The sequence below is a fragment of the Squalius cephalus genome (assembly GCF_949319135.1).
Source record: "Squalius cephalus genome assembly, chromosome: 13".
In the NCBI taxonomy this organism is placed as follows: Eukaryota; Metazoa; Chordata; class Actinopteri; order Cypriniformes; family Leuciscidae; genus Squalius; species Squalius cephalus.
In genome coordinates, this window is record NC_137134.1 from 37,421,733 (window position 1) to 37,442,885 (window position 21,153).

Consider the following 21,153-nt stretch of genomic DNA (forward strand, 5'->3'; position numbering starts at 1 on the left):
TGCATTTGAAAATGCGTTTCTGCGTAAGCATCTTGAACGGTAGCCTGTGAAGGGACCGGTTCAGGACGCGCAGGTCCAAGATTGGTCGTAACCCACCACCTTTCTTGGGTACAATGAAGTACGGGCTGTAGAAGCCGGTCTTCATATCGGCTGGAGGGACCGGCTCGATCGCGTCCTTCGCCAGTAGGACTGCGATCTCGGCCCTGAGCACAGGGGCACTGTCCGCCAGAACACGGGTGAACAAAATGCCCTTGAAAGCAGGGGGACGCCGGGCGAACTGAATCGCATAGCCGAGTCTGATGGTACGGATGAGCCAGCGAGACGGGCTGGGAAGCGTTAACCAGGCTCCCAGAGACCGAGCAAGTGGGACTAACGGCACCACAGACGTACCCGGGGTGGGGCAGCGCGGCGGAATGCAGGGACCCGACTCGGACGGCATAGCGGCCCGAAGTGGGGTCTGAGTGTGTGGTGCAGCACATACCTGCTTCCGTCGAAGGGCAGAGTGAGTGTGTGGAGGCGACAGCACGTCCGGAACACAGCCACTGCTGCTCACTGGCAATGAAAGAGGGGCTCGGGAGTGACAAGGCATGGCGGCGTCGTCGACTGCCAAGCACGCCCTCTTGGGGCCCAGAGGTTTCAGAAATTGCTCTTTTTTTGAAAATGTGGGTACCACTGACCCGTGGGTCAGTGGCGGAACAAAAAGAAAAGGAAACAAAAGATTCTCCGCCCGGCCCTCCACCGGGGGAAGGAGTGGCGCCTTCGCCATCTCCTGAAGAGCAACTTGATCCACCTCTGGGCCGCCCGTCTCAGGGTCGTTTGCACCGTCGCTTGCCTCCTGGTTTGGCAGCGGCCTGGACGGGCGGGGTCGACTTCCTGCGGCTTGCTCCGCGCTGAGGCCTGGATGATGGCTGCTGCTGCTGGGGCCTGGCGGGAGCGGAGGACGCCGCAGAAGGCCGACCTCGGCGACGAGTAGACGGAGGGTCTGCGGCTGGCGGATGGGTGGGAGCGGCAGCGGTCCGCCGGGGCAGGATGTGTCGGATGGCCTCCGTCTGCTTCTGTGCGGCCGAGAACTGTTGGGCAAAGCTCTCGACCGCGTCGCCGAACAACCCAACCTGGGAAAGAGGGGCATCCAGGAACCGATATTTATCGGTGTCCCTCATATCCGCCAGGTTGAGCCAGAGGTGGTGCTCCTGGACCACCAAGGTGGACATCGCCTGACCGACTGAACGTGCGGTTTCCTTCGTCGCCCGGAGGGCAAGGTCGGTTGCCACACGGAGCTCCCGGAGGAGCTCTGGGTCAGAACCACCCTCGTTCATGTCCATGAGCGCCTGGGCCTGGTGGACCTGCAAGAGCGCCATGGCATGGAGGGCGGAAGCAGCCTGTCCACAGGCCTTGTAAGCCTTCGCCGTTAGACCGGACGAAAACTTACAGGCCTTGGACGGGAGGCGTGGATTACCCCGCCAAGAGGAAGCGGACGCCGGACACAGTTGCATCGCGACGGCCCGCTCCACTGGGGGGATATCCACATACCCCTTATCTGCCCCGCCGTCGAGGGTGGCGAGGGGTGAGGAGCCACTAGAACGGCTTCGGGCACTATACGGTGCCTTCCACGTCCTAGAAAGCTCCTCATGCACTTCCGGAAAGAAAGGTACCGGGGCGGCGCACTGAGAACCAGCACGGCCCGCCCCGAGAAACCAATCGTCCAACCGAGAAGGTTCGGGACGTGGTGGAGGATTCCACGCAAGCCCGACCTTCTCGGCGGCCCGGGAAAGCATAGCAGTCCATTCTGGATCTGGCTCGGACAACGCTACACACCCCGAGGGGGGCAACGCAGCCGAGTCGTCATTTCCAGAGGACAGCTCCCCCTCCGATGCTGCGATCGACATCTGATCGTCAGCTGGGGCCCCAAAGGAAACGGTTGGTCGTTCCGGGGAAGGACCAAGACGTTCACTAAGGGGCTCCAATGGCAGCAGCGTATGTGAGGCATGAGGGGCCCGCGGAGAATGACTCGACGGGGAAGCCCTCACGGTAATCCTCAGATCACCCTGGTCATGCGCCAAAGTAGGTCTATTCTGCGGGGCAGAATAGACTCTAGATCGGGGCATAGGCGAGGGGACTGCACCTCCCTTGAGGTAAGCGAGTCTCGATCTTAACGCTGTGATAGTCATATTCCCGCAATGGGAACATGAACTATCCACAAAAGCTGCCTCAGCGTGCTGAATGCCCAAACACGAGAGGCAACTCTTGTGGCCATCTGCTGGCGCCAGGGAACGACCACACCCAGAAACGCACAAGCGGAATGACATCTTGAAAAAAACGCAGGGTCACGCTTGTGTTGCTCTTTTAGTTGAAAATAAAAAAGGATTTGAAAAACTCTCTTTGTGTTGAGGCACCCAGGGGTAGCCGCAGTGTGAATGCACACACAGGGGAAACGCCCACCGAACCGACACACACACACACACAGACACAAACACAGTGCTGTGAAAACAGCAGTTGAGAGCTGCAATGCTCGCAGCCACCACTGATCGTGCCGTCACACCAACACAGCAACAGAGAGATGATCCTCTTTTGAAGTCTTCAAACAGCTGATTCTGATAGACAAAAAGTCTCATAGAAGCTCGGCTCCGAAGTGAAAGACAATGTGTGCGTGCGCCCGCTTCCTGTTTATACCCGCGCTGCGGGGCGGGGGCGCGTGACGCGTGACGCGATTCACGCACGCCAACGTTCATTGGCTTGTTCTGTAGACACTCGAAGTTGATAGGGCTCCCTGAAGTGATCCCAAATACGTCGTCACGTCGACGTTACGTCGAACGTGAGCGACTGAAAGGGAACAGGATCTATTGACATGAAATAAAGAGGCTTTTCAGCTGCTCTGATAATAGTGATGTACGACAATGGAGGTGTACGACAATGGAGGTGGAGAACATGGTCCATTCGGACTCAATATCTTTATACTTTATTTTTGATAAAACATACTATATTTAACATATGAGCAAAAATTGGCAAACAAAAGCTTATTTGAGGTGGCAGATATTTTACAGTAAAAATGTATAATCTATCCAAAACTAGTCAACAAAAGGTTGTCTTTCATATGTCTGTAACATAGGGCTTTCATTTTTATTATAAGGAATATAAATGTTAATTTGCAGTTTAATACGTTGCTTATACAAATACATTTTATTTCGACATATTTCAGTTGATTTTTACTCATCTCAGTATAGCAATACAGTTTGCTAAAAGCAGATCATTCATTCACGCACAGAAACGCGATTCGAATTTAAACTGTCTTTTTGCGGGCTGTGGTAAACAGCGCATCTCTGGCGTTCATTTATTCACACACAGAAACGATTCACTTGAGAATGAAAAAAACGTACTACAGTATTCCATCCGTTGCTTCTCGAAATACCAGCAGTTCTGAGGTACATTTCCCATTATTATTATTACGATAGTATTATTCCTCACAGCGCTGTGAGACGGTGTAAACAAGTACAATGATCTGAATAAACTTGATGTGTTTTCTCGAGCTGATATGGGGGCGTTCACAGTCTGCATGGATTGCCTCAGTCATTTGCGTTTGAATAGTGCGCGCTCTCCGTGGGCGGGGTCACATTAAAAATAATGAGCTGAGATGAGAACGACTGACATCTCTCTCTTTTCATACAGATTACATAAACGGAGAATATTAGTTTTTTTATAAAAATTACTTAATTTAAAAGAAGAGAATTCAAGGGAGAAAATCCAACGCAACTTTGAAGGGACCAAGAGAAACATGAGTATGTATTTCTACTCAGCATGACTTTTAGATGTAACTAAAGTAAAATGATCAAATTTTATATTCTTGATGCAAGAAGAAGCAGACAATAAAAATGGACAATAAAAGTTTAATACTTGGTGCAGAGAATACAAAAAGAAAGTAAAACTGTAAACAAATAAGACAGATCTCTCTTTTTTTTAATATCAATCAGCCTCTTCTTCAGCTTCCTGAGCAAGAACAGCTAGTAAAAAATGTAAAAAAAAAAACACTTGTACTTTTAAACATATAGATTATATTAAGCAACATTAATATGCAATATTGCTCTTTGGGAAGGAACTTTATCTTTGAGTTGATGTGAATCTAACAGTAGAAACTGCTGTTCTTAAAGATAAACTATTTAATGTGACAAATTTTGACAATGTTTATTTTATACTTTCGATCGTTGTGGCCAGAGCTGTAGAGTTCTAGAATCGCTTTCCCGAGAAAATTGATTTCTCTGATTTACATATGTGCATTTCAAGACATATGAAGGCTAAAATCTCCACCACTCTTTCTTTTTCTCTCATTCTCTCTACTATGGTCTGTCTCTTCCCCTCCTAAAGCTGAGCTTTCTCTGATATTATTTTGATTTTTGTCTGTGTCAGTGAAGAAAGTAAACATAGGCTCAACTGATATTTATATACATCAGTTTTATGTAAGATTTTCTGCACAGAAATACTCCGTTATTCGTCCAAAATATTTTTTTTAAACTTTGGCCATGTTTAGCATGATAATCCATCTCTTTAACACTATAAACAACTCTGAATACATGAAACACCATTGTACCCCCCCTTTAAGTCTGGACCTCAGTGACTTCATAACTGGCTACAGCCGTGGTTGAGGCTGATTTAGACTGGTTTAGACAAACTAATAGGAAAGAGAGGTGGCATCGCACTTGAAAGTGCTGGAGCTGAAGATAAGCTACTTAATGTGAGTTTTTGTGTGACTGTGTAGAGCAGATGAACGAGTGAAGCTCTTCCCACATGCAGTGCAGTGATACGGTTTCTCTCCAGTGTGGATCCTCTCGTGTTTTTTCAGATGTCCTGACTGACTGAATCTCTTGTCACAGTGTAAACACTTGTAAGGTTTCTCTCCAGTGTGAATTCTCTGGTGCTTTTTCAACTCTTCAGCTGTGATAAAAGTCTTCTCACATTTAAAGCACATATAATTTCTTACACCAGTGTGTATTTTCTCATGAAATTTTAAACTCTGCATATGTGAAAATCTCTTTCCACACACAGAACATGAATGTGGTTTCTCCTGTGAATGAACTGTCATGTGGATCTTCAGGGCTGAAGCCCTCAAAAATGTTTTACCACATTGATCACATTCATGCAGTTTCTCTCCAGTGTGGATGATCATGTGAGACTTAAGGGTTCCTTGTCGTGCAAAACTCTTCTCACACTGATCACATGTGAACGGTTTCTCTCCAGTGTGGATCTTCATGTGTTTCTGAAGGTTTCCATGTTGTCTAAAACTGTTCCCACACTGATCACATGTGAACGGTTTCTCTCCAGTGTGGATCCTCATGTGTTCCTGAAGGTTTCCATGTTGTCTAAAACTCTTTCCACACTGATCACATGTGAACGGTTTCTCTCCAGTGTGGATTCTCATGTGAGTCTCAAGGGTTCCTTGACGTCTAAAACTCTTCTCGCACTGATCACATGTGAACGGTTTCTCTCCAGTGTGGATCCTCATGTGTTTCTTAAGGTGACCATTTTGGTTAAAATCTTTCCCACACTGATCACATGAGAACGGTTTCTCTCCAGTGTGGATGTTCATGTGAGACTTAAGGTGTCCTTTACGTGTGAAACTCTTTCCACACTGACGGCAAGTGAAACATTTCTTGTCTCTTCTTTTCAGTAAAGAAATACTTTCAGTCTGTGAGCGAGTTTTAGCTCCAGTTTTGACATGATGATGTTTCTCCTCCTCTTCACTCTCCTCATTCTCCAGCATCACGTCTGAAATGATAGTTAAAAGTATCATGTTTCTGTAGCAAGGACTATTACATATATTAGATCAACTGCACAATTATCTAACATAATATTAACATTTTAAAACTATACAACAGTAATACAGTTCTGACAGTCTCTCAGAGAAATATTACATTTATTTTAATTAAAATGTTATGAACTAATAAGTAATTAGCCATTGTACATTTTTGGCAAACAAATGGCGACAACCAGGAAATGACATCATTTGAACTCTTTCTCGAGTATGATGGGAAAATAATCTCAATCATTTGTAGTGTTGACTACATTCATCAACCCTGTTACCAAAGTTACAAGATAAATAACTTTTTATTATGAAATACAACTAGACTAACTTTGGCCTTGACATTCATAGGGAATTTGAAAGTTTAAACTCTAGCCATAGTCATTTGTGCGCGGGCTATATGCATGCATATATATATATATATATATATATAGTTGTATAATATCAAGAAAATGCAATTACCTGCCTCCTTGTTTATTGTAGATTCCTTTTTGATACACGTGTTTAGCCAATGTATTGAATAATGCATTGCATTCAATGTTGTTATTTATTTTGGTTGTAAAAGATGGCTTATATTGTTTTGACATAGATGTACAGTAATTGGTTATGCATGTATATGTGACTGTGCCAACTCATGTTAAGAGGAGCAGAAAAGTGCGATTATGTGTGTGCACACCAGTAAAGTACACACCATAAAACAATATCAATATATATATATATATATATATATATATATATTAGTGGTGGGCCGTTATCGGCGTTAACGCAGTGAGACTCTTATCGCGCGATAAAAAAAATATCGCCGTTAATCTATTCTCCAAGTTGGGTTGGGAGCTGGCTACTACACAAGCTATGATGACGCAATCTACCCGCGGCCGCGAGGAACACCCGGCTGCAACGCATATTCGTCGTCATCTTAAGTAAACACGGCTGAAAGTGAAAGCTGGTGAAAAAGATCGGTGCAACGAGCAGCAGCAAACTATATAGACAGAGTGTGTGAGGTAACAGTTCGGTAAGTTAAAACGTGACTAATCCGTTCTACCACCTCAAATTCAAAACGAAACATATCACTGAATGTAGTGGTGTAGCACATAATCCCTGTCTGCGCCCGATTTTAAGAATCGTTGTTGTGTTTCTTTTTAACTGAAAATACATCAGTTAGACAATATTCTAATTTTAAATTTGGGGTTTCATAAGCTCCAAGCCATAATAAACATTAGACCTACTTAAGTCTCTGCAGCTAGTGTACTTAAATTTTATTTATCTGCAAAATTATGTTGTATACTTACAGTTTTGCACAATATATGTTCTCAATCTCAAAACTACATACACCCTTTAAAAAAAATAAAAATACATTTAGCAGTTGTTTAACAGGGTCTGTGTAACCTGTTCTGAAATGGTTTTATTATAATCGTTATCGCAAGAGGCTGCAATGTATATCACAATATAGATTTTAGGCCATATCGCCCATCCCTAATTGATAGCCTATAGTAGTTGATAATAACATAGGCCTACCTAATGTTGCCTACGGACGGTAACAGTACAGTAGTAACCTTTTAAAGGCTATGAGTGGAACAGCTTTCTCAAGCAGTTTGTGATGCATTTTGGAAACAGGAGATGAGCCCCTGGTCTAATGCGCCACCTGGCTTGAGAAACCCGTTCTCAAAGACTTACTTTTATAGTCATTATTTGGGTAGCACACATATTCTGAATGAGCCATTTTAATCTAGATTAATCTAGATTAATTTCAAAATTATTCAAATTAAATTCAAAATTTCTGAGCTATTAGGCTAACTGAAATAAAACCATGCCAATCTCTAGGTATGGTGAAGGCTATGTGATGATGTGGGGCAGGATGCATAGTATCCTAAAATTTTTTTTTTTTTTTTAAATACTTAAAAATAAAAATCTGCCTGCCTCTATGGGATTTTAACATAGGGGTGTCCAAACTTATGCACCCTGTATTTTAAGGATGAACATTTATTTATTTACGATACATTATTCATTCACAAAGAAAATTGGTGTCCTTAAAGGTTGGATTTTTCCTAATTGTTTAAATTAAGGCATTAAGTTCAGTTTCAAAAAGATGATTTTTTATTCCTCTTTTTAGTCAACTTTAGTATGGGTGTCTAAACTTATGCATAGCACTGTATATATATATATAAATATCAGTGATGCGCGGGTCAATGTATAAACAACCCGCACCCGACCGACGTTTTCAACTAACCCGCCCGCAACTCGGACCGCAAAAAAAAAAAGTAGAAAATATTGTACCCGACCCGCTTCCTGACCCGCATTTTTGGACAGAGCGCAGAGCGGCATTTTTAAAAGGACGGAGCGTCGCCCTATTTCCCGCTCCAATTTCGCTCCGCGCACACCACAATTCTGAAGCATGCTCAGTCAAGCCTGACTTAGTCTACTGTTGATGACTGCAAGATGGATTCTATTTTCAGTCAAAACTCGGCTCAACAATGGAGTTCAAAAAGTAGGCTACTTCAAAAAGGAAAATAAGAAGTCATAGGCTACAGGTGTAGGCTACTATAATATAAAACTAACTATAATGTGGTAGAAGAAAACGAATGTGGAGACATCGTTCCAGTCAGTAAAGATTCATTTTGGAATCTAAAAAGACACATTCTCGTAAACATGCAGTGTGATGTGAACACGCTGGGAAGAAAGCAAAAGGTTAGCAAATTGAATACGGTAACCTGTAACCAAGTGTAAATTAAATATAGCATAATATTCAAACAATTGATACAAGCCCATTTAAATTTTAATCCTGCGCGCTGCGCAAAAGTTCAGTTATAAGAATGTTGGCCTAATAGTTAGGCTAATTTGGCCTACTTTTAAAACGTTTATGAATATTTTTTTATATTTTTGTTTATATAAATTTTATTTATATTATTAGGCCCATTTATTCGTTTTATTTTACAGCAGTTTGTGTACAATGGATATACGCCCATTTAAATTTTAATCGTGCGCGTTGCGCAAAAGTTCACTTAGGCTATCAAAATTCTGGCCTAATAGTAAATTTACTTTTAAAATTTTTATGTAGGCTAGGCTATATTTTTGTTTATATAATTGTTATTTATATTATTAGGCCCATTTATTCGTTTAATTTTACAGGACTTTGTACGTAGGCTATATTCCTTCTTACATAGGCCTAATTTGTAATTTGAAATAAAACATTTCTATTTGAAAAATGTTGTTGCTCATCAGTTCTTTAGGAGGTAAGGCTGTGGTCTAAGCTAAAAGTGATATACATGTAGATTTTTCTTTTTACCTTTTTTGGAGCGAGCGGGGGGCGATTTGAGTGGAGCGCGGAGCAAACTGCGTTGAGCGCTGAGCGATGATGAGCGGAGCGGCCTGATGTAGCTTTGAGCGGGGGAGCGAACATTTCCGTGAGCGATGATGAGCGGAGATTCTCACCGCTCCACTCCGCTCATATGCTCTCTTGTACTATATAAATTACAAAGGTTTAATTGGCATCTTTATTTCAAACGACCCGACCGACCGCGACCCGAATATCATTAAAAATATTTTTGGATGACTCATAACCGCGGGTAACCGCGGGTGACCGCAGGCACCCGCTCATTTCGGATCAACCTGCGCATCACTGATATATATATATATATGTATATGTATGTATGGAGGTTGCCGAGCTAGAGAATGGCCATAGCAGATGTTTAAACCAAGTTCAATTCTTCTTCGTCATCAAGGTTCCCTCAATGCTCACAGCAGACCTTTTTTTGTCAAATATTCAGAAAAGAGTATACAAAATGCAAAACATTTTGGATGGAAACCCAGCCTGGCGAATTCAATTTATAATTGATTTTGACTGTTTTGACTGAAAATCAAGATGGCGGACAGGAAGTTCAGCCAAATAAAGAAAACTTGGTATCCATGTTCTCGGCGTGAGCCAATGAATCTATTAAGACCAGTGGCATTTCAATAGCAAGATTTATTCAAAAGTTATTAGCCTTTTTGGAAATTTGGTTATAACTTTTGACCACTAGGTGGCGCTATCTCGAAATATTTAGGGCACCTTCAGGGGATGGTGCTGATGGCACATTCTGAGTTTCGTAATATTACACCAATGCATTTGTTTAGTATAGCATTTTATTTCACAAAACTGCATTGAAGTCAATGGGAATTTCATGTTTTGTTCTATTATAGCGCCACCAAGAGACTCAGTCCCACCATTTTTTTTATGTGTCCTCAGAGTGAGCCCATACATATGTGTGTCAATTTTGGTGAAAATATCTCAATTCGCTTCGGAGTTATAGACACTTATATGAAAAAAAACACATAAAAAATGACTGACACATGACTTTGATTGGATTTTACTACCCTTTACTATCAATATTTTCGCATTTGGGCATTGGCATATAGCTAGCGACCTATGTTTCCAAACTTCTGACGGTGGTTTCGTCTCGATTGTACTAGCGGTTTCGAAGATATCGGCAAATGTTTTTTAAGCGCTAAATCACAACGCTACACAAACCGTAAGGCGAAACTTAGCATGTTTGGTATCGTAGGACTCGGCAAGGATTCAGGAGTCTAAAGAGATGAGTCTTGTGAAAATAAGTCACCCACACACAAAGTTATAAGCATTTGGGAAAAAAAAATCTCCACTTGGAGGCGCTGTTTCAAAACTTCTCAGGCTCCTTCAGGGCATTGTGCTGATGACCCATGCCAAGTTTCGTAACAATCCGTTCATGCATTCTTAAAATACAGCATTTTAGCACAAAATTCAAAATGGCCGACAGCCAAAATGGCTGATATGGTAAAATTGGATATCAGTCGACTCGGCATGTTGCCCTGAATCTAACGAGGCCAATTTTATGATTTTTGGACAAACTGTTCAGAAGTTATTAGCAAAAATAGTCAATGGGAGAGATCTCTCTCAGCCTCACGGGACAATGTGAAGTACAGAATGGGGCCTCGATCTCCCTGCTGCATTTCATTAAATAGCCAGACCTCTTTCACATGGAAACATGTGCTAACAAAAGAAATTTGCATTCAGAGGTAGCACCCCTTGGGGGTGAGTGACCATTTGTCTTGAGAGACCACCTTCCTTTGTAAGTCAGTTATCCATAAAGTCTTAAACCCTTATTACCTTGTGTTTTACTTATTCTGAAATGAGACATTTGTTCCAGTCGCACTGTGACATTTTAAACGATACCAAACATGAAAATACTCTGTGATAATCATTCACATTAAACTATACATTTTCTTGGGTGATCTTCAGGTGATCATCTGAGCATGAGAGAGAGGGGGTGAGGGGAGAGGGAAGGAGATGTAGATGAAGTTGATTCGGAGGTGAGACTTTCGTCTCGATGGTGCACGAGAGCCAGTTCAAATGGTAATCTCCAGAGAGGTCCTTTTGTCCTCTCAGGGTCTGGTCACTAATTTATCAATTCTTACAACCATTAAAGATGAGTATCATGCGACCTCATTATCTTGCAACTTACATTACCCCAACAGTCAAAATAAGCCAATTATGCCATGGATAAGATTCAGAAAACCGCTTCACAAATAACAGAAAATATTATATATTTTTACTTATTTCAGTATCGAGAAAATACTGTATATCGTGATAAAAGTTTCAGCAATTGTCGCAACATGAAAATGTTATACCGTCACATGCCTACATACAACTTTATCAGAAATTATAAAACAGGTTTTGTTTAATTTACACCATTATGAAAATTGTTTGATTTTTGTATGTTTAATATTTATTACTAATAATTAATACTAATTACTTTTTCTCTACTACAAACACTAAATCTGATGAACTGCTTTATAAACTTAATGTTCTTCAGCCTCACTAATGAAGAATCAGGAATAAACACCAACCTCTTTGTTCTTCAGTGTGTTTCATTCTGCAGTGTTCTGGATCTCTCATGTTCTCACTGTCCTTCAATAAACTCTGTCTTTGCAGATTTCAGCTCTTCCTGATGGTTTGATGCTCGTCTTCACTTGTAGCTGATGGGAATATTCCAGCATTTATTGGAGAATTGCAGTGGGAGCAGCTTCACTGAAGGAGGAGGAGCTTCACTGAAGGAGGAGGAGCTTCACTGAAGGAGGAGGAGCTTCACTGAAGGAGGAGGAGCAGATCTGACAAAAAACAAATTCAAAAGATTAGTTAATGAATTTATATATTTCAATACTAATTCAAGCATTACTGTTGTGTGTATATTAGAGCTGCATGATTCTAGATAAATGGTTATAAAAAAATGAATCTGCACTATTGGGATCAGTAAGAGTTTTTATTGTAGTGAAAGAATATTATTTTGTTCAAGGATTCAATCAAAAACAGTAATACTGAAAAAAGTGATTACAGTCTTCTGTTTTACATTGCAAAGTGTAATTTCTTCCTGTGATCAAAGCTGAATTTTCAGCATCATTACTCCAGTCTTCAGTGTCACATGATCCTTCAGAAATCATTAAGAAACCATTTTAATATCACTTCCCTTCAAGAAAAAATACTGACCGCAAACTTTTGAACAATTCATACACACTTACAGACACGCACACACGCACACACACACACACACACACACACACACGCACGCACGCACGCACGCACGCACACACACGCACGCACGCACGCACGCACGCACACACACAGTGGCCCGAGTGTGTATGCATCATCTCACACATGCTTCCACACGCACACTATACAAATATACGAATGACATGCATTCATTTAAGAATAATCTTTATTTAAACTTTTCTCTTTTGTCATTCACATTCATTTGTTTCAGTATAATGATAGATCATAATAGCCACACGAAACAAACAATATTCATTAATTCTTTATTGTTAGATTTGCATATGTTTACATTTACAACGCATTTTTATATACATTTTTACTGATTTGAAGTGCACACAAATTAGTTAGTTTGTATCTGTTACTTATAGTTGTTTCTATTTTGAGTTTAAAGTTTACCGGTGATGTTCGGTGATGGTCCGCTGCAGCCGCAACCTGGCGTGACGAGGATTAGCGTCCGGGCAGAAACAGAGAACTGAAGCATTATTGGTTCCGCCTGGCTGGACCATCATAGACAGTATGCATACCGTTCGCTGCGAGTTGCCCGGGGGAGGAAAAAAAGTTGATGTCTTTATTAATTGATTCCTTTAGTTGTGCATTTATGGTATTTAATTACATTTTGATTTCTCTTATCTTTATTTAATATATATATCGGGTTGATACGATTTTGAATGTAAGGCTGAATTGTCAAATGATACAATAAATATACCCCTTGGAAAAGGAGAGGCTAAGGCAATAATCAAAAAAGAAATGATGAAAAAATGGCAGGACAGGTGGGATGTGGATAAAAGTGGAAGGAAATATTACAGATTGCAAAAATCTATTAATGCACAGGGGGTGAATAGAAGTAACAGAAGAGAGGAGAGTGTTTAAACCAGGCTAAGGTTTGATCACACAGGATTAAATAAAACATTGTTTTTAATGGGCAAAAGTCAATCTGATGAATGTATAGAATGTAGGTCCAAGGAAGATGTTGAACACGTATTATTGCATTGTAAGAAATATAGGGATGAGAGGATGAGACTAAATCAAAAGATAAGTCAGGTAGGAAGAAAGTGGAATATTGAAGGTTTGTTAGGCACAACAGGAGATGTGGTAAAGGATGCACAGAAAGCAGTTGTACAATATTTGAAAAATATAGGAATATATAATAGGATTTAGGTAGTATATAATTCTTTTTTTATTTATTTTTTATTTTTTTTAATTTGATGATATAGTCATGATAATATTTTCTCATGTTACATACTCCTATACAGTAGGTGGCGGTATGCACCTTTATAGTCATGGTTGCAATCTGCCATAAAACGAAAAGAAGAAGGAGGCTGAATTGTTTTCCCTCTTAATTTGTAATGGGTCCATCCTTTCCTTTATAAGCTGTTGCTTTGCTCATTTGAGGAGGTCAGTTTTAGTTTGTTTGGTTTTTGGCTAACTGTTTTTTGATCTCATTTTTTGTTTGTTTGTAAGAAATGTATGAGTTTGTAAAGCTGTTTTTTAGGGGTTCAAGCATGAAATGCTGAAACCCTATTGTAATTGTAAGGATAGTAGTGTTTTTGCGTAGCGCGTATGTGTTGTACGTCACGCATCACACATGACCAGCGTCGGCCAATAGTGAGCCTACGTGGTGACGTGCAACACAGACGCGCTACGCTATTACACTACGTGAACTCACTCGAGGCCCAGAGAGAAGGAAATGAATAGTGGAATAAAGTCGTTATTTTTGTTTACTTTTTGCGCACACAAAGTATTCCCGTCGCTTGATAAACTTAAAGGGATACTTCACCTCTGGGAAGATGAATGTGTATTTAAAATAGGTCATTTAAGTAGAAGAAATGTGGAGAAATTTTTGAATTTGGAGCTTTCTAGACTGAGAAAAGCCAGAAAATGTATTTTTGGCTTATGTGGATGAAAGACAACAACTCCCAGAATGCACTTGCTTCGCTGCCTTAGGAGGCCACGCCTACCGGTTAGAGAGCGCAGTTGAAAACAACAAGGCTAGCCTAAGGCTACGTTTACACGTAGGTGGCTATTTTCATAAACGGACATTTCACCCCTCTTCGTTTTCAAAAATAACATCGTGCACACGAACCTGTGTATATGCTGTCAAGAGCATGCCAAACCTGTAGGTGGCAGTGTAACGAGAAGCTCAAGCCCACCTTAGCCAATCAGAATCCCGAAAATAGTCACATTCTGTGACGTCGCTACCTAAAACTCCGGTTTTCTCTGTTTACATGCAAACGTGCAAACGAAGATTTTCAAAATCTCCACTCTGGCCGGAGTTTTTAGAAAGAATCGGTTTCATTGGCGAATCCTCCGTTTGCGTGTAAACGAAGGGCGCAAACGAAGGGAAATGTCTCAGTTTTTCAAAATAACCATGTACGTGTAAACGGGGCCTAAGTAAGTGATGAGTTTGCCAGGGATTTAGAGACCCAAAATGTCCGGGATTCGGCTTTTGCGTTCTACAGTCGCCATTCATTCATCATGTTTACTGTGGCGAGCAGGACGAGGCTGACGGCCGCGGGAGAACGGCGCGAGGCCGGTGGCGTCATTACTCAGACGCGCCGGGTCTCGCATCTCTCACGGAGGAGCGGGAATTTTCTTAGCAAGGGTAAAACGCACATCAACCGATCACTTGTTTAGCGTTCATGTAAACACTACAGTCAGATTCACCGATCGGAATTAATTCAGTTAGATTGAAACGAGAGGTGTGCATGTAAACAAGGAATAGCGACCGCAGAAAGCAAAAGCTGAATCCCGGACATTTTTAACAGTCTCGCCCGCCGGACAAGTCCGGGAAAAGGAAGATGGTAACCCCTACTTACTCAGCTTTCTCCTATTATTCAGCTTTCTCCACAGAACAAGAGCCTGCTAGCTTAGCTTCCAAAGAAAGACGGCTGATACTGTGTACATTCTGTGAGTGAGATCCCACCCTGTATGGGCGGTATGAAAACATGCGGAACAACGCCATCTACTGGCTGTAGTCTTTAGCCTCTGGACAGAAAATCCTCCGATGACGCAAAATGACGATTTTTGCGTCATCGGAGGATTTTTTCCAGACAAAAAATACATAAATCTCTCCTCTCAGGGGGATATGAGGGGGGAAAGCATGGTAATTCGAAAATACTACAGGTTTTCTACTAATACAAAGCTTAATGCTAAATCCTGAAGTAACCCTTTAAGATTGAGCCACTGATGTCACATGGACTACTTTGATGATGTCTGTATTGCCTTTCTGGACATGGACAGTATGCCGTCCATTGACTTTCAATGGAGGAACAGAAAGCTCTCGGACTAAATCTAAAATCTTAAACTGTGTTCCGAAGATGAACGGAGGTTACGGGCTTGGAACGACATGAGGGTGAGTCATTAATGACATAATTTTCATTTTTAGGTGAACTAACCCTTGAACAGAGGAGTGACGTGGGCCCTCTTGGGCTCGTTGAAGACAAGACGAGCTGCAGCGTTCTGGATCATCTGTAGAGGTTTAGTTGCACATGATGGAAGTCCAGCCGGAAGAGCATTGCAGTAATCAAGCCTAGAGATGACCAGGGCCTGGACGAGAAGTTGTGTTGCATGCTCAGTAAGGAAAGGCCTGATCTTCCTGATGTTGTGCAGTGCAAACGGCATGATCGAGCTGTCTTTGTAATGTGGTCTGTGAAGGTCAGCTGGTCATCAAATTTTACTCCAAGATTTCTGACCGAACTTGATGGGGTGATTGATGAATCTAGCTGGATGGTGAAGTCGTGCTTTAGAGACGGATTGGCAGGGAGGACGATATCTATCTATCTAGAGAAGTAACTTTTAAGTAAATTAATGGAAAAGTGTCAACCACATACTTTATTCCTACATTTATCTCACCTCTCATTAACATATTGGCAAAGAATTTTATAAAGAATTAAAAAAAGAAGTACAACAGACACAGGTTATATTACTCCTGGCATAATGTTGCTGCTGCTTCTTTTTTTATTCTTTTTTTTTTTTTTACAGTTAATAAAATAAATAAAATAAAATGAAATAAAAATACACTGCTGTGGACGTTGTTTACTTCATTAATGTGTTTTACTGTGTTAATGGAATAAGGATGCGAGGATTCGGTATTCGGTTTCGGCCGAATCTTAAACAGTGGATTCGGTATTCGGCCGAACACAAAAAATCTGGATTCGGTGCATCCCTAGTATTAAGTGCATTTTCTGATAATTTATACTTCAAGTTTTGACTTGCAAATGTCACGTCCATAACGCTGGAATTGACCAATTTTAAAGAATTTATCCTCAACTATTTTTGTGGTGTAAGTCTATGTATTTTATAATGTTAACTTCAAATAATAGTTATATGAAGATGTGGTAGCATTGGATCTGGACTCAGGAGTTGGAAGGGGTGTGTCGCGATTCTGCCTTCTCACACCGCAACACAGGTCCGTGGATGGAGCGTCGGGATTTTGGTTTCATATTGCATATTGTTACACAGCCCTAGTCGTTTGTTTTAGAAATGTTAAGTTCTACTTCTGTAGTTATTTTGGTGAAAGTAACTACAATTCTGAGACGGCCTTTATTGTAAGGTACTCTAAATAATTTCCTTTAAATAAAAGTAACAAAGTAATCTATAATGTATTACAGTTTGGAAGTGCTGCTGATATTGTGAAAAATGATTAGCCTATAAATAGATTATATATTTTCATATAATTAATATTTTAATGTTAATATAATTCAAATGTAATTTATTCCTGTAATGTCAAAGCTGAATTTTCTGTATCATTACTCCAGTTTTCAACGTCACATTATTCTTTAGAAATCATAAGATGTTGATGTTGTGCTCAATTATTATTGGTGCTCACTGCTCATTTAAGAAAGGCTCTTATTTTGTATTGTATTTTGTATTATATTTTTTACATATTGCGTATGTTTTTTTGTTTTTGTTTTTGTTTTTTATGTTTAATATTTTTTGTGGAAAATTTAATTTTTGATATTTTTTCCCCTTTTGATTAATTTAATCCGTTTCGGTCTTACCTTGTTACTTCAACTAGCTACTGTAAAAAAATATATATGTATATGTATATTATATTATATTATATATATATTTTTAAAGGCCGATGCAGCACAAACGAAAATTGTACCGGCACAAACCAGCACAAACGAAGCACAAACGAACGAGACTATTTTGGGTGAATTTGGAGCATGTGGGGGGGCTGGTGACGTCATCGTCTATAATTCAATTTCTGATATTTTAAAACCCAACGCAGCACAAACGAAAATTTTACCGGCACAAACCAGCACAAACGAAGCACAAACGAATGAGACTATTTTGGGTGAATTTGGAACATATGGGGGGCTGAGTGACTTCAGAACGACCTAAAAATATCATTTTAATATCTAAAAAACCGAAGCAGCACAAACGAAACTTTTTACAGCACAAACCAGCACAAACGAAGCACAAACAAACGAGACTATTTTGGGTGAATTTGAAGCATGTGGGGGGGCTGGTGACGTCATCAAAAATAATTGAATGTATAATATTTTAAAGGCCGATGCTGCACAAACGAAAATTTTACCGGCACAAACCAGCACAAACGAAGCACAAACGAACGAGACTATTTTGGGTGAATTTGGAGCATTTGGGGGGCTAAGTGACCTCAGAATGACCACCTAATATTATTTTAATATCTAAAAAACCGAAGCAGCACAAACGAAACTTTTTACAGCACAAACCAGCACAAACGGAGCACAAACGATTGCGTCTATTTTGGGTGAATTTGGAGCATGTGGGGGGGCTGGTGACGTCATCGTCTATAATTCAATTTCTGATATTTTAAAACCCGAAGCAGCACAAACGAAAATTTTACCGGCACAAACGAGCACAAACGAAGCACAAACGAACGAGACTATTTTGGGTGAATTTGGAACATGTGGGGGGGCTAAGTGACCTCAGAATGACCTAAAAATATTATTTTAATATCTAAAAAACCGAAACAGCACAAACGAAAATTTTTACAGCACAAACCAGCACAAACGGAGCACAAACGATTGAGCATAGTTTGACGACGTTTTGCGTTGGGTGGGGGGCCAACTTCACGCAGGTCAAATACCTGTAAGAATAAAGATGAAAGAATCAAACTTAGAAAAATACATTTACAGATTTGCAAGAAACAAATAAAGCACCAAGTGAGTTTTTTGTTGATTTTTTGTTTATCATATTTTATATGAAACGTGTTTAAATCTAGATTATTGAAATAAAAGCTGTTATGAAACTTACCTATATCCTGCAGATGTCACAATAGCTGATCGTGTCGTTTGCTCAAATCTGTTGACAATAAAATGAGCTTAATGTGTCAATTTACAGATCTGAAGACATCAGCATAATGAATGAGGAGAAAACAGGATCTATTGACATGAAATAAAGAGGCTTTTCAGCTGCTCTGATAATAGTGAGTCATAGACTATCAATACTCATTCAACAAGCCATTCAGGATCAGCAGATCATCTCACTTTATTATAAGTATTTGCTGCTAGAAACGGATTGTTTGAGTCAGAATATCTGTTGAAAGACTATTAAAATGCTTTAAAATGACTATTATTTCTCAAATGACACAGAAAACAGTAATGATATAAAGACAGACACTATGACACCCATCTTTATCCACCATTGTAATTTGTCTATATGAATCTAAATATAGTTTGATTTCATAATAACAACAAAGTAGTTCGCTAACATCTTATCGTTTTGTATGTGAAGAGAAACCAAATCATGAAGACTGTATTTTAGTTTGCAGACACATGAATCGCGCCAAACATGATGGAAACTATTCAGAAACTAAAAATGTTGCTTAAACAAATGAAATATCGTGACTTGTTCACCCCAGAAGCCATTTGGGACAGGGCCCGAGACTTTGTTAAAGTGGACGGCATAGTCGGTAGCGTCACTTCCAAATGGGTCCTACAAATGTGGGGACCTTCGTTTCATATGAAAGATGGTCCCAAGTTTGGTTTGAAGATGAATAAACTGTGTTTGATGTAAACTTGCAGCTATCAGAGCAGAAAGGAAAGCTGCTGCTCTCCGTATATTTTTCTGGTCATGTTCACATGCAAATTGCATGAGCTTATTTTGTTAATTAGTTTGAAAGCCCGTATATTTACCTGCCCATAGACCATCCCTTTAAAAAAATCAGAACAAAAGTCGTTGAAAGTGGACAAAAGAGATGGATTTAAACACCAGGTGTAAACAGGAATGGGTACCTTGTATACTTGTATATCCAATCGACCAGAACACACCTTAATACCAGGTGTAAACAGAGCCTTACAATCTTCTTTAATCCCTTCCTTGACCATGTGACTGAATCCAAATGTGAGACATTTAAACTGACCAATCAGCAGATTACAGCTTCCCGAATCATACTAAAGGTGTGACATTTAGCATTTAGGAAGGTGTTTCAGGCGCGTCCCTCTGGGAGGAGACCCCAAGGAAGACCTGGGACACGCTGGAGGGACTCGGTGTCCCCCCAGAAGAGCTAGAGGAAGTGTCTAGGGAGAGGGAAGTCGGATTGGCAGGCAGGACGATATCTATCTAGTGAGTTTTTTCTTGATTTATTGTTTATCATATTTTATATGAAACGTGTTTAAATCTAGATTATTGAAATAAACAGTGTTATGAAACTTGCCTATATCTTGCAGATGTCACAATAGCTGATTGTGTCGTTTGCTCAAATCTGTTGACAATAAAATGAGCTTAATGTGTCAATTTACAGATCTGAAGACATCAGCATAATGAATGAGGAGAAAACGTCTCGGTTACTGTTGTAACCCTCGTTCCCTGAAGGAGGGAACGGGAGACGTAACGTCGACGTGACAACGTAATTGGGATCACTTCAGGGAGCCCTATCAACTTCGAGTGTCTACAGAACGAGCCAATGAACGTTTGCGTGCGTGAATCGCGTCACGCGCCCCCGCCCCGCAGCGCGGGTATAAACAGGAAGCGGGCGCACGCACACATTGTTTTTCGCTGAGGAGCCGAGATTTGTGATGGCCATGCAGCGATGGTCAGCAACGGTGGCGACGTTACGTTACGTCTCCCGTTCCCTCCTTCAGGGAACGAGGGTTACAACAGTAACCGAGACGTTCCCTTTCAGTCGCTCACGTTCGACGTAACGTCGACGTGACGACGTAATTGGGATCCCATGGAAAACGCCACGGTTGCTGCCACATCCAGCGCCCTACGCAAGACTCTCAGACCCCCTACTGCTGGGGCGGAAGACCTGCGTAGAGGGAGTTCAACTGCTGTTCCATTATACCCCACACAGCGGAACTCTTGGATAACACTGGGAAAGCGTACCTCTCCAGGGGAAAGAACGCTGCGGAGCCACATCCTGCCCGAAGGGAGGTAACATGTGGAGAATACACATATGGACTGGCCGAAGGGGCAGTGCGACATATGGAATGTCACTGGGGTGGCTCCACCCGAAGGGGGAGACACACCGGACAGTGACGGCAGAGCAGACTCTGCCAAGGGAAGACACGGGCTCACCGCAGGGAGCTGGTCGTGGAAGAATACACATATGGGATCGCCGCAGGGATCACCACATATGGAACCCAGCCTAGCACAAGTTACACAAGCATACGAGCACTAGGCCTGGCGTCGGACGCTCCGCAACGTCCAACTGCCGAAGGGGTGCGCAGGAACTCACAGGGTTCGCCAATGGGGAACTCGACTGGAGTAAAAAGCGCACGTATCCGTTCCTAGGAAGGGAGTGGCGCAGCAAGCCGACACTAGAGCGGCAACTTCGATGTTACCGGCTAGTAGAAGCGAGCACACAGGAAGAAAC

General features: G+C 41.3%; 1 protein-coding gene across 1 annotated transcript; it reads right to left on the reverse strand.

Moving 5' to 3' along the window:
• Positions 1–3,862: 3,862 nt before the first annotated feature.
• Positions 3,863–12,835, reverse strand: LOC307170063 (uncharacterized protein). The gene is made up of 3 exons (XM_079891066.1): positions 12,744–12,835; positions 11,648–11,908; positions 3,863–5,754 (listed from the first exon to the last, which is right to left on the reverse strand). Exons 2-3 carry the CDS (start codon positions 11,694–11,696, stop codon positions 4,715–4,717), a joined length of 1,089 nt encoding a protein of 362 aa, XP_079747192.1. The 5' UTR covers positions 11,697–11,908; positions 12,744–12,835; the 3' UTR covers positions 3,863–4,714.
• Between the last annotated feature and the right edge of the window lie 8,318 nt (positions 12,836–21,153).